The sequence below is a fragment of the Dendropsophus ebraccatus genome, chromosome 8, assembly GCF_027789765.1.
Source record: "Dendropsophus ebraccatus isolate aDenEbr1 chromosome 8, aDenEbr1.pat, whole genome shotgun sequence".
In the NCBI taxonomy this organism is placed as follows: Eukaryota; Metazoa; Chordata; class Amphibia; order Anura; family Hylidae; genus Dendropsophus; species Dendropsophus ebraccatus.
The window spans coordinates 93,194,027-93,208,476 of NC_091461.1; the positions used below are offsets into that span (position 1 = coordinate 93,194,027).

At 46.5% G+C, this 14,450-nt stretch overlaps 1 protein-coding gene across 1 annotated transcript; it reads right to left on the reverse strand.

Annotated features, from left to right (window-relative positions):
• Positions 1 to 7,885: 7,885 nt before the first annotated feature.
• MRPL16 (mitochondrial ribosomal protein L16) lies at positions 7,886 to 12,588 on the reverse strand. The gene is made up of 4 exons (XM_069979294.1): positions 12,449 to 12,588; positions 11,721 to 11,792; positions 9,122 to 9,270; positions 7,886 to 8,437 (listed from the first exon to the last, which is right to left on the reverse strand). Exons 1-4 carry the CDS (start codon positions 12,501 to 12,503, stop codon positions 7,952 to 7,954), a joined length of 762 nt encoding a protein of 253 aa, XP_069835395.1. The 5' UTR covers positions 12,504 to 12,588; the 3' UTR covers positions 7,886 to 7,951.
• Positions 12,589 to 14,450: the final 1,862 nt, after the last annotated feature.

Consider the following 14,450-nt stretch of genomic DNA (forward strand, 5'->3'; position numbering starts at 1 on the left):
CTTCCAGACTTCCAAAAATAGGGCAGGGTCAGATTAAAGGGGTTATCCAGTGCTACAAAAACATGGCCACTTTCTTCCAGAGACAGCCCCCTCTTGTCTCCAGCTTGGGCAGGGTTTTGCTGCTCGGTTCCATTGAAGTGAATGGAGCCTAAAGGGGTTATCCAGCGCTACAAAAACTTGGCCACTTTCCCCCTACTGTTGTCTCCAGTTTGGGTGGGGTTTGAAGCTCAGTTCCATTGAAGTAAATGGAGCTTAATTGCAAACTGCACCTGAACTGAAGACAAGAGTAGGGGAAAAGTGGCCATGTTTTTGTAGCACTATATAACCCCTTTCATTGCAAACCACACCTGACCTGGAGACAAGAGTTGTGAAGTCTCTAAAAGAAAGTGGCCATGTTTTTGTAGCACTAGATAACCCCTTTAACCCCTCAACGACACAGGGCGTATATTTACGCCCTGTGGTCGCCTCAGGGAGTTCAGAGGGGGGCCGCACGGTGACCCCGCTCTGAACCGCCGCGGTCCCGGGGGCTGCATATGGCCGATCGCCGTGCCTGCTAATAAAGTAATCAGATGCAGCTGTCAAAGTTGTGAGCCCCCCCCCCCCCCCGGACGATGTCCCGGAGGAGCGATCCCCGTGTCTGCGCCGTAACGGCGCTGATCCTGACTCGGCACTCGGTTGCTTCCGGCTGCAGCAGCCGAAAGCAATCGAGTGCCTATCTCATCGATCTTTGCTGTATTACTATATACAGCATAGATCAATGAGAGATCAGAATGCATAGACTAGAAGTCCCCCAGGGGGGCTTCTAGTATATGTGTAAAAGAAAAAAGAAAAGAAAAAAGTGTTAATATTAGTAAAAAGAAACTCCTCCCCTAATAAAAGTTTGAATCACCCCCCTTTTCCCATGTTATCAATAAAAATAAATAAACATGTTTTGCATCGCCGTGTGCGTAATCGACCGGTAAACGGCGTAAGCGCCAAAAAATCCCAAAGTGCAAATTTGCGCATTTTTGGTCGCATCAAATCTAGAAAAATTGTAATAAAAAGCGATCAAAAACCCTCTAGGTGAAAAAATGCAAGTGCTTTGGCCTTTTAAGCACAAGGAGGAAAAAAACAGAAGTGGAAAAATGCAGGTTGGCTCTGTCCTTAAGAGGTTAATTGCAGACCCTGAGCTATTTTTCTGAAGGTACACCCCTCAAAAAAAAAAAATGGTGTGTCTGTGCCCCATAAAAGGCTATGGGTCTGAAAAAATCTGGATAAATTTACTGGATGTGTGCAGGAGGCCTTAAAGCGACTCTGTACCCACAATCTGACCCCCCCAAACCACTTGTACCTTCGGATAGCTGTTTTTAATCCAAGATCTGTCCTGCGGTCCTTTTGGCAGGTGATACAATTATTGTCTTTAAAAAAATACTTAAATTTGAAGTCCGTGCCAAACGGGAGTATCTGTGCCCTAAATTTGCACCACTTCTCCGTCCCTCCTCCCCACCCTCTTCAGCATTAGGAATGCCTCAGGAACATTCTCTCCATGCTGAACATAGCACAGGTCCTTATCGATCCAGCCCATGTGCTGGGCTGACACAGCTGAGGAATAGGAGGCAATCTGCCTGGAGCATTCCTAATGATAAGGAGGGTGGGGAGGAGGGACAGAGAGGTTGTGCAAACTGCACACCTGCCAAACGGACCCCAGGACAGATCCTGGATTAAAAGCAGCTATCCGAAGGTACAAGTGGTTTGGAGGGGGGGTCAGATTGTGGGTACAGAGTCGCTTTAAAGTGACATTACCACCAGGCCCAGGCTGAAGCACTGGAGGCGGGCCGACCCACCCTTAGTGGGAAGAAACCCCAGCCCCTCCATGACGTGACTCCATTAGAATCAATGGAACCCTATCAGAGGGGCTAGGGTTTCCTCCCACTAAGGGTGGGTTGGCCCACCTCCAGTGCTTCAGCCTGGGCCTGGTGGTACAGTCACTTTAATGTGCCACAATTCATGCTCCTTACTATAGATGTGCAGACCTTGAGCATGCTTGGGTTCGTCCGAACCTGAATGCTCTGCATTTAATGACTTGGCTGAAGAAGTTGGATGCAGTCCATCTATGTATTCCAGGCAGCATCCAACTTCTTCAGTCACTGATAATGAAAAACAGAGCATTTGGGTTTAGCCAAATCCAGGCATGCTCAAGTTTTGCTCATTTCTACTCCTAAGCGTTAATGGGTTTATGTCTTCAAAGCCTAGATAACCTCTTTAATATTTTTCCCAGAACTAATGGGACCACCTTTCTTTTTTTTATAAATTCTTTATTTAAATCAAACAGAACCACATTTTCTGCAGGTACAGACAGCGAACAGGAACCCTCCACCCTCCAGGCACCCAGCGACATCACATAATGCAAACAATGAGATATATCGCACTAGGGAAGGTACAAAAGCAAAGTATACAAAAATGGGAAAGACCCCTTAAAGAAGGTCATGTGGTAGGTAACAATCAAACCCATGCAAATTGCCAAACAGGCGCCAAGAGGGCGAAGGCCCCGACCATCCTTGCTGCTTTTCCACTCAAAAGGTGTAGATATACTAAAACTAGAAATACTGCAGAAAGAAGGAAAGAAAAGGGGGAGACCACTCGGGTTCCCACTCAAGCGAAGTAATATAGAGAGGCAGAGGAGAGGGGGTGAGGGGGGGCAAGAGAGGAAGAGGGGGGGAGGGAGAGAGAGAAAGAGGGGGGGAGGGGGAAGGGAAGGTAGAAGAGGGAGGGGGGAGAAGGGGTGGGGTGGGGGAGAAGGGGTGGGGTGGAGCGGGGGGTGCAAAAGCCAAGGCCACCGCCAGGCACCAGTTTGGACCATCTTGGAATTCACTCAGGAGGGCATATCAGTCTCCATCTCCTGCGACATCAAAGAGGCGTAGTCAGCCGTACCCTGAAATTCCAGCCAACTGAACGTCTTGGTGAAGCGAGAGTTAGTGTTGTGCAGAGAGGAGGTGAGGTCCTCCATTCTCATGAGTTCATTAACCTTTCTCACCCAAAGCGAGATCGGTGGAGGACAGTGCGTTTCCAGTACAGATGGACACAGGCCCTGGCCGCAATGACCAGGAAGCGCAGTACGGAGTGTTTATATTTCTTGATGGACATCTCACAGTGATGAAGGAGAAACAGTGCGGGGGTAAGACCAGTGGAGAGTCCCGTCACCTGGCGGGTAATCCCCTGTACACTATCCCAGAAAGATTACAGCAGGGGGCACGACCAGAAAATATGTAAGAAGGTACCCTGATCGCCGCCACAACGCCAGCACATCGGGTCAGTCTCAGGCCAAATCGCATGCAACTTCACTGGTACCCGGTACCAGCGGGACACGATTTTATACCCTGCCTCCTGGAGGCGAGAGCTTACCGAGGCCTTGTGGGCAAGGAGGAGGATGTTAGTCTGTTGCTGCGTAGACAGTTCTAGCTGTAGATCCTCCTCCCACTTTAGGAGGAAAGTCGGTGGATCTTGGTCAGGGGGAGTCGTCAAGTCAGCGTAGATTAGTGACAGAGACTGACGGATAGCTTCGGGGCCATCACAGAGAGATTTAAAGTAGGTTTTGGAGGAAGTAAATTGGGCGGCTGAGGGAAGGGAGAGGAGATAATGTCGTAGCTGAGAGCATCTCCATACCCCTAGGTGAGGTCCGGGATCATCCCGAGTGCTTCCGCAGACAGCCAAGAGGAGTCCGTCACAAAGTGCAGGACCCTAAAAAATTTATGAGAAATCCATCTCCGGGACGCCGGGTCAGTGAAACTTGGTGTAAAGTCCGGGTGGCCGAGTATCGGCGTCATGAGGGAGCACTGGGGCAATAGCCGCTCTCGCACCGATGGATGGTCACAGACCCGAAGAGTCGGGCCGATCAAGGGATGTGAGCGGAGTGCTCGCGTCTGTGAGTTCGGGAGCCAAGGAATGCAGCACAGAGGGATGCTGGAGGCGGCTTGTTCGACAGCCACCCATTGTTTCGTGGAGGCATGTCGTGTCCAATCGATCACCCTAGGAAGGGAGGCTAAATAGTAAGTATGCAGGTCAGGCAGGGCAACCCCCCCCCCCCCCCATTCTTGGGTCTGCACAGTAGTGTCCGTTTCAAATGCGGGGATTTGGCTCCCCAAATAAACTTAATCTGGATGGAGGCGATAGCTTTGAAAAAGGACATAGGGACCCTGACCGGCAGGCACTGGAAGACATACAGTAGCTTAGGCAGGAGGGACATTTTAAAAATGGCACATCTGCCGAACCACGTAAAAGTCCCCTTGCTCCAAGACGCACAAGACTGGATTGTAGCTAAGATGGGTGAGAGGTTGAGGGAAAACAGATCTTTGAGGGAAGCTGACAGGAAAATGCCAAGATACTTTATAGATTTGGGGGCCCAGCGGAACCGGAAGGAGGTCCGGAGGGAAGACACCAGATCAGACGGGAGGGAGATGTTTAAGGCCTCTGACTTCGAGAGATTAATCTTGAAGTTGGACAGAGAAGAATATGTTTCCAGTTCCCTCATAAGGACCGGTAGCGTTATGAGAGGAGTGGAAATAAAGAATAAAAGGTCGTCCGCATATGCACCGACCTTATGTGTGATGTCTCCCACCCGGACCCCACCCAGATCCCCATTGGCGCGTACCATCCGCAGGAAAGGCTCAGAGGTAAGTATGAATATTAGGGGGGACAGGGGACACCCCTGTCTGGTCCCATTGTGGATCGTGAAGCTCTCGGAGAGGAGGGGCCACCTTTCTGTTCACCAAGCTGAATAGTTTATACTCTGTTCACACAGTGGTTGTGGTGTACTGTCAGCATACACACAAGGAAATGCTTCGAGTCATGGGTCCTTCTTTGGCTTTGTGAAAACATAACAGTATACAAAGGACACAATGCAAATACAGCCACGTCACCCAGTTCTACTACATGTGTGTATGCGAGATCTCCTGCAGCTTGGGAAGAACCTTGGCAGACACTGGTGCAGAGTGTGCTACATAACTAAAGCAGTAATAATACATTACTATATTATATACACCACACTAGCGCACATCTTCATTACAATCTCAAGGTGGCAGTGTTACCTGAGGAAAACCATCTACGTGATATGTGTACACACTATACTTGAAGCAGGTGTTTTGTCAAGGAAATGAAGGTGTCTGTAATAAGGAAGTGCAAGATATTCCCCGGGGCTCAATATCACAGTACAACCTGACCCGAGGCGACCTCAGGAGCAGACGCAGAAGTGGGGAAGGTTTTTAGCAGATGACACTTTTATCATGTTTTACTAGCATCATTGTATTTAATGTATTGTAGTGAAAAAGCAGCCAAAGACTGTTCAATGCTTAAAGCGACTCTGTACCCATAATCTAATTTCAATCCAAGATCTGTCCTGGGGTCCCTTCAGCAGGTAATGCAGTTATTATTTTAAAAAACAACTTTGAGGGTACCTTCACACGTACCAGATCCGCAGCATATCCTGATATAGTGAAGGCCTATGGGGTCACATATCTGCAGTGGAATTTTCATTCCGCTGCAGATATGTGACCCTGCCCCTTTAACCCCCGGCCGCATACATTACCTGCTCGGCGCCGCGGCAGTGTGAGGCCCCCGTCTCCACATCAGCCAATCAGTTGTGCCGAGCACTAATTGGCTGATGAGGAGCTAGGGGAGCGGGGAGCTTCACACAGCCGCGGCGCTGAGCAGGTAATGTATGCTCCGGGCCGTGGGCAGCCCTGGGGCATACATCACCTGCTCCAGGCTCCTGCTTGCCTCGGAGTCTCTTGGTGGACAGCCAGTCAGAGCGCTGCAGCAGGGCAGCGCACTGATTGCCTGACCGCTGGGAGATGCTGGGAGGCCTCGAAGCAAGCAGGAGCTTGGACCAGGTGATGTATGCTCCAAGCCAGGGCTGTGCGGGTTAAAGGGGGTCAGATTGTGGGTACAGTTGCTTTAAGGCAATATTCTATATGATCAGTGATTGGAAACTGGGTCTTATCTAGCTGCAGTCTTCACTGAATACTGTACATGTTAAAGGGGTTGTCCACTAATTGTCATATCCTATCCTGTCCAGAGGTATCCTATCCTGTCCAGAGGTGATAAATACTAACGGCAGAGACCACCTTCCCTAATCTAGAGAATGGTGGTCCCAAATTGTCCATTAGAAATGGAACACAATCACACTTGCAAAGCCACAGCTTCATTCACGGGACTGGCAGCAACATGATCCCCATCAGCCCCATAGCAGGGGTGGCCTCACTAGAGCAGTCATACTTCATTCACAAGGAGGGCTTGCTGTTTCTGTTCTCTTAAAAGATCCTGGTGGATAGACTCCCCGTGATCCCACATTTCTCCCTTACCCTATGGATATATGAAAAATGGTAGTGGACCAATATAGATAACAGTATTACAAGGTTCCCGCAGCAGCAGGCAGACATATTTAATTCTCAATGCAGATGTGTTGCTCTGTCTCTGAGCAAAATGGAGCTCAGACCACTAAGTGCTATTGCCAAACAACTTTTGACAAGTCAAACGTTTTGATAGGTTGGGTCTAGAAATCTCCACTGGTTGATGGAATGAGTCTAAGTGCTCTTCCATGTTTGTTTCGCCAATTGGTGGAGTTCTATACAGACAGATCCTGACTAATCAGAGTGTAAACCGTGCCAGCGTTGCAGATTTTACCAATTTTGAAGAGACCCGATGCTGCAGGACATGTGCAAATTTAAGGACTTTATACAGTATGCAACGCATTAGGATGCAGTTTTTTGTTTCCATCAAGAAAAAAACAAACACACAGTGACATATAAATAGCTGAAGCAGGTGAGAAGCAAACATGTTGTGCTTCACCTCCAAAGTATGCTTGCTTCTCCCTGCTCCAGCTATTATGTCACGTCGTGTTGTCTGTGTTACGCTTGATCAAGACACAAATCCTGAGTAAAAGATGTTGCATGGTGAATAAAGTCTTTTACTTCTTCCCATGATTCCAGCAAAATCTCTGTTCTTGATCACCACTAGAGATGAGCGAACCGGGTTCGGGTTTGAGTCGATCCGAACCCGAACGTTCAGTATTTGATTAGCGGGGGCTGCTGAACTTGGATAAAGCTCTAAGGTTGTCTGGAAAACATGAATACAGCCAATGACTATATACATGATTTCCACATAGCCTTAGGGATTTATCCAAGTTCAGCAGCCCCCGCTAATCAAATGCCGAAAGTTCGGGTTCGGATCGACTCGAGCATGCTCAAGGTTCACTCATCTCTAATCACCACTTTAATAAATTCTGCCCCCACTGGCATTGTTTATTCCACTATGGCTGCCAGAGGTGAAACCCAAGAAACCTGCAGGATCCAAACAACAATCACCGGAAGCCTCACATCTCCACCGGTTTTGCAGTAGTGACTGCTATATGTGCAGGGTTAAAAGGGGAAGTCAAGTGAAACAGGTCCTATTTAAAAAAAAAAAAAATAGACCTTAGCCATTGAGTGGTAAAGGCTTAAAATTTAGGTGGCCATTAAAAGGGTAAAGGGGGTTTGTTTTTTCTCAGACAACAGAATGAGGTGTGGCACATTGTAGACCATCTTAACCTCTCTGACAATGGTCGCCATAACTCCAAGTCTGGTGATCCCCTATAGGGTTACCTTCTCTAAGCTTAAAGGCGGCCCCAGAAAAATATTGTCTATCCGGCCCTGCACTGTATAATGTGTCATTCATGTCATGCCACTCAGGACATCAACCTCCTGGTACATCATATCACAAGATTCCGGAATCAAGAATTTTACCTAATTGTTTCACAGTAATTCTATATGGCGTGATATTGTGTTACATACTGGATTATACGGATATGCTGTGTGTGACATACATTGCAGTTTACAGCACTTTGGGATCTGGGTCATGGCGAACTATGGACAGGTTTTCATTCTTATTTGTAGAATTTTATTAGAAACATCAGAAATCTGGCATAATGTGTTCAGCCCCATCACACACGTTCCTTCAGACAGCGCTTGCCCCAGTACCTGCCCTTGTATTGCAGGTCATAAGGGCTAAGATACTTTCGACAGCCCATCATGTTACGAGTCACCAGACGCTCAAAAGTCCACGGATTCTGGTTATTTCTCTGCCTTTCCTCCAGTTCCTCCTGGCGCTTCTTCAAGGTTTCTCGACTTACAGCTATAGCAGGGAATGGAAGCTTCTTGGCCACTTGTGTTAGCACAGGCAAGACCTCCTGAAACTCACAGCGTCCTCCCACTTCCACCACTAGTTGGTCGGCTTTCACTGGGGTGACATAGTGATCCACAGCACCTTTCCCACCACCCATACGTTGGCCGAGTCCTTTACGTGTGATGGGTTTGTTCGGAGCTTCTATCAACCAGTTGCTGAAAGTCGTGCGGGAGTCAAATTTCCGGTTTAAAGTCAGACGAATCATTTCAAAGTGACCCCAATGCAGGTATCCTCCTCCCAAAGCCTGTGCACAAGAGAAACTACAAATCACCACACCATCCACATTACCCAATCAGTATTTTTTTGTAGTGTAAGAGGAAACCCCTGAAACTAGTGATCTAACCTTGTGCGGCTGTTATCCTCGGCTAGATATGAACCCGGGACCCCAGTGCTGAGTGCGCGCCACCATACTGTTCACTTTACTCCCCCCCCCCCCGCCCAAAAAAAAAAAAAAAAAAAAAAAAAAAAGAGATCACACTTCATAGTGTAACCAAATCTTGTCCAAGGCTGCAGGCCCTCATGATACAATGTGCATATGATGCTTGAGTACTTACATACTAACTGCGATTACTAGTACTTTGCACAGATGACATTATAGAGCATCCCTGTCTTTCTCTTGTTACTAAGCATTCAACAATTGAGGCACAATACAGCTCCAACATCTCATAGAAAAAAATGGGCACGGTACCTAAATACAACCAGTCTACAGTGCCCGCAAACAACCATAAACACATTACTATGTGCATGCGGTGTGTGTGCTGACTAAAGGGGTTTCCCTCAGATAAGCCATTAATAAGTGAGGACTGATCTACCAATCTTATAATGATTGGCTATTTTGAGGCTAGGCCATTAATAAAGTCCCACAGAAACCCTTTAATATACCGTCTGTATGTTCGGACCCAACCATGAATCATGACCTGGTTCTCACCAAAATGCCATACTGTCCATCCTGGAACTCCTGCCCGTGTAATGCCGGACCACGAATGTCATTTAAACGCTTGGGGACCTTCACTACTTTTACAACATCTGGAACTTTATTCATAAAGCGCAGCTTGGGTCGTTCTTTCATGCTGATGTCTGAGAAGATAAAAGACAAGCATTCAAATTCATGCATGACTACATCCCGCTGATGAGATATAGATATATATTACACACACACACACACACACACACACGTACTGTAATACACACTGGGGGAGATTTATCAGACATGGTGTAAAGTGAAACCGTCTCAGTTGCCCCTAGCAACCAATCAGATTCCACCTTTCATTCCTTACAGACTCTTTGGAAAAAGAAAGGTGGAATCTGTTTCACTTCACACCATGTTTGATTAATCTCCCCCACTGTCTCCATGAGAACTCAGATCCTGAGAGAAAGCGACAGTCATGCTGCTATCACTAGTGCAGCCTCAAGCTGTGCACCTGTAGGTCAAACAATCACTTCCTAACAAAGAGAGGGCATCAAGAAACAAGTTGTACATTTTTAATGTGTAGTCTTACGGTCTAAACCAAAAACACCTGCATTGATGCAAATACCAATATCCTTATATATTTACCTTACAGGGATGTGACATCACAGGCTGCTCAGCCAATCAGTGACTGAGGTGAGACACAGCTGTGGCTACGGATTAGCTGAGCGGCCTGTAATATCACATCTCTGAACCCAGAAGCTTACTGCAATGGACATTGCAGCTGTGTGAAATTTTTTTATACCCCTCCCTGGGCAATGTATAAAAAAAAATAACTTTGCCCGGACAACCTCTTCAGTACTGTGCTACATGTTCTCCCCATATCATAGCATCCTAGAACCTAAGTGTGGTTACAGGTAGCTACACCTGAATTTCTAGGGTTTTAAAGGGGTTATCAAGCGCTACAAAAATATGGCCACTTTCTTCCAGAGACAGCACTGCTCTTGTCTCCATTTCAGGTGCAGTTTACAATTAAGCTTCATTCACTTCAATGCAACTGAGTTACAGAACCCCATCCAACTGGAGGTGCTGTCTCTGGAAGAAAGTGGCCATGTTTTTGTAGCTCTAGATAACCTCTTTAATGGAGCTAGGATTTAGAGCATGGGTCTTCAAACTCCGGCCCTCCATCTGTTGCGAAACTACAACTCCCATCATGCCTGGACAGCTAAAGCTTTGGATTTGGCTGTCCAGGCATGATGGGAGATGTAGTTTAGCAACAGCTGGAGGGCCGCAGTTTGGAGACCCATGATTTAGAGGATATAACCATCTTTGAAAAGTTTCTTTTTTAGTCTGGCTGTGTACTTATTTATGTTGCTACATGATGCACATTTAAATATATTTCTATGGGGTGCCTTACAGAAGTTTTCTGAACCTTTTTTTTTTCTTTTTATTAATGCCATATCCTACTAATCAGCTGCTCACCAGTACCATGGAACCCACATATACAGAAAAGTGAGTAGAAGGGTCTGTATATTGTGTGGTAGCCATGCCGGGTTACTGCAGTTCAGTTACTGTTTCTTCTAGATCATGTGGGCCATTTAAGGGGTTATTAAAAAAAAAAAAATTCTAATCAACTGGTGCTAAAAATGTATATAGATTCATGAATTTCAAGCAACTGGTGCTAAATTTCAAGTCTTCCAGTACTTATCAGCAGCTGTATGTTGTGTGGGAAGTGGTGTATTCTTTCCAGTCTGACACAGTGCTCTCTGCTGCCACCTGCCAGGAGCTGTCCAGAGCAGGAGAGGTTCTCTATGGGAATTTGCTACTACTCTGGACAGTTCCTGTTACAGACTGTGGTGGCAGCAGGGAGCACTATGGAAAGAATACACCACTTACTGCATGGCATACAGCAGCTAATAAGTACCAGAAGACTTAAGATTTTTAAATACAAAGTAATTTATAAATCTGTATAAATCTCTGGCACCAGTTGATTTGGGGGGGGATGCCAAAATATCCCTTTAAGACACTATGTGATAATATGTTTACCTCTTCATCCAGGGCATCCACCATTATCCTTTCTTTGCTCTAATTTTATATGAATTTAACTGTTTTGTCTGTACTTTTATGGGTAATAAATAGAGATGAGCGAACCTCGAGCATGCTCGAGTCCATCCGAACCCGAACTTTCGGCATTTGATTAGCGGTGGCTGCTGAACTTGGATAAAGCCCTAAGGGTCCTATTCCACAGTAACGATAATCGGCCGGATCAGCCCCATTTGGCCCGATTCGGCTGATTATCGTTCGGTGAAATAGAGAGAACAATCAGCCAATGATCGTGTCATCGGCTGATCGTTCATTTAGGGCCAGACCTAAAATCATTGTTCCCCCACCGCGCATCGCTACGGTTGAATAGCGGTGCGCGGCGGGCGACCGACGATTTGACAAGCAGCAGCATCATACATTTCCTGTCCAGGCTTCGCTCATCTCTAGTAATAAAGTTACTATATAACCAGCAGACTGCACAGGTGATGCGGGGACCCCTACGCAGAACGCAGCATTATAGGACGTGCATTCGGTCACTTATTTTTATAACCAATAATCTTTATCTCATCAAACTCACCACTAAAATCCGGGGGCGGTTTATAGGAGCGCAGTCCAGCCGTGATCACCTTATGTGGGCTTGAGACGCAACCTGTATGGTGAGAAGAGAGGAAAGAGGGATAATACAGATTAACACGGATACCATAGATAACATTACTGGCACAATAAAGGAGCAGCATCACCTAAACAACCTCCCCGTGTCCTAATACTGCTTACAGACATGCTAGAAAGGGGTCACAGGCGTGCTGCTCCAGGAGTTACTGGTGAGGGTGACAACCAGCCTGCACACACTGACCACCCATGAAATCATCTTAACCGCTGCCATGTCAGACTCTGTTCACACTTACATTATAAACTGACCCAGAGCTTGTGACATGTGACAGCCACGGAGATACAGAAGAGGCATATGGCCGCAGTCCCAGCTGAAATCTAATTGTCCCATTACAAATAGTTTGTAGAACCACAATGCACCCATAATCATAATTAATGTAACACGGAAGAATATGCCATAATTGTCCCTTCTACAGAAGCCATTTTGGCAGAGACCCGCTGTATGCATATAAAGTAAAACTTGTCTCCAAGAAAATGGCCGCCAGAGCGCAACGCCGAGCAAAGTTCTGGAGACACACAAAGCTGTACAGTGAAGCCTCTAGTGAACATACAGCTTAACCGCTTGGAACTGTAATCACTATATACAAGGTCGTACGAGCGCAGCCCCGGTGCAATCCGTGAACCAGTAATGCCTACCTGTCAGTAGGACACGGCGAAGCCCAGACACCCAGGTGCAGATAGACAGCGCCATCCTCGGTCACAGTCAGGAGGCAGAGATGCACGATTCACAAGCACAGCGCCATCTTCTCCGGGATGTGACGTCACGTAGGAGGAAATGCGGTCAAGGTCAACAGTTTCCTGCGGACAACACTGCCACCTACTGGTGAGGAAAACATTAGCAGCAATTGAAGGAATGTCACCAAAACTCTTTAATAAAAGAAGGAATTTGAGCTATTAAAAATAATAAAATCTTGACTATATTTGGTGCATGCTTTTAATGCAAATCACCTGACTACATTCTGCTAACTACCCCTAGAGCTGCATCATCTATGAGGTGAGACGAGCATCTTGCTGCAGGTGGCTCACAGAGGGTGGGTCCACAGGAAAGAGAAGCAGACACTGCAAAGTGCAGGATGCTAAAGCCCGTAATAGAAAATGGCTACATGCAAACTTGAATTTTTTTTTTTTTCATTTGGATATTCAAATCAATTTTCACACAGTATTTTTTCTTTTGATATATTAAGCTTTAGTTTCATATTTTAGTATTTTTAATTTTTTACAATATTAAGGAAAAGGGGTTAAAAGCAAAACTTAAAAAAAATTATGTTTTCATTCTGTTTAGCAAAAAGGTAAAATATGTTTTCAAACTGTGTCTCCTTGTCGTTAGGGCCCCTGCACGTATATCTGGCGTCCATCTCACAGAGCAGGGAGAGACAACACTGAGAATGCTCTATTCCCGGCTTGTTCTAGCAACCAGACCCCAGCCGATCAAACTTTACACAAGTCTATATAACTTGTTGGAAGATCCAGGGTTAGGCCCATATAAATCCCATATGTATTTTATAGAGGCAGTATATTAAGTGCAGGGAATTCTGGAAGCTGTCTACTGACTTCAACATCTAATTATTTAAAGGGAACCAGTCAGTACAATTGTACTCAATGGTTCCCAGCTGCGCAGTAAAGATCTACTGTGCAGCTCCCCAAGGCTACCAGGCGCATCTGCGGCAGTAGCTTAACATGGGGAAAACGGTAGTCTTTATTTGGCACGCGAGGCCGGGAGAGGGGCGGCAACTAGTCATCTGGCCTGTGACTAGTCACGGCTCTCTGCCTGTCAGCGCGGAGATGATTGACAGGCAGAGAGGCCGCTAACAGGTCTCCCTGCCTGTCAATCATCCCCGCAAAGCGCGCATACAGGCAGAGAGCTGTGACTAGTTACGGGCCGCTCCCTGCCCAGATGACTAGTTGCCCCCTCTCTCTTGGCCTCGTGCTCAAGAATAAAACTATTTTTTACCCGATGTAAAGCTACCACTTTGGAGCACAGAGGTAGGCATTATCACTGTATGGGGCACTAGGAGAACGTTGCACTGTGTTCGACCTATAGGGGGCACTGATGCTGTTTGTGATAAAGATGGGTATAACTGAGGGGGCACCATTGCTATGTGAGGTACTATTAATAAGGGACAACGAGGGGACTTGTACAGTATAGTGGATATTTACGTCTAAGGCACAACATGGGGAACACTTTGTTTTGCATTTTGGGGGCAGATTGTCCAAGTAGGTAGGGGCAGCAGGCTGGGTTCAGTTCAGAGCTCACTGTTTCCCTATGGATGTAATAGATGGTTTACAAAATGACACAAATTCTCCATTTTATCTCCTGTGTATGATCAGATTTAGAAAAATAACACTTAAAGATTAGACGTAGATCTGTGCTTATAGTCTGGAAAGCCATTGTAGAACCCTGCAAGGGCAGGAAATTGGCCTGGACATAAGGGGTGTGTAACTACAGACATGGTGGAAACACTAATGCACTCCACACAGTGAGCTCAGACTCATTGCATAAGAGGTAGTTTATTCAGATTATCTTGTATGCGCTGAAGTCATGTACTCTCTGTATTTGCTCAGTAAATATCCCAGTTATTTCTGCCTGGATCATATCTCTTCCTCCTCGGTAGCTTACCAGCTGCTTCAGCAGCGGCCA

Bases quoted from the DNA above. Each gene is read 5' to 3' on its own strand.
- MRPL16 (XM_069979294.1), bottom strand. From the start codon at position 12,503: ATGGCGCTGTCTATCTGCACCTGGGTGTCTGGGCTTCGCCGTGTCCTA. The intron at 9,271-11,720 runs GTGAGTTTGATG...TTATCTTCTCAG, and splicing joins ACCGCCCCCGGATTTTAGTG to ACATCAGCATGAAAGAACGA. The intron at 8,438-9,121 runs GTGAGAACCAGG...TCTTGTGCACAG, and splicing joins ATGGACAGTATGGCATTTTG to GCTTTGGGAGGAGGATACCT.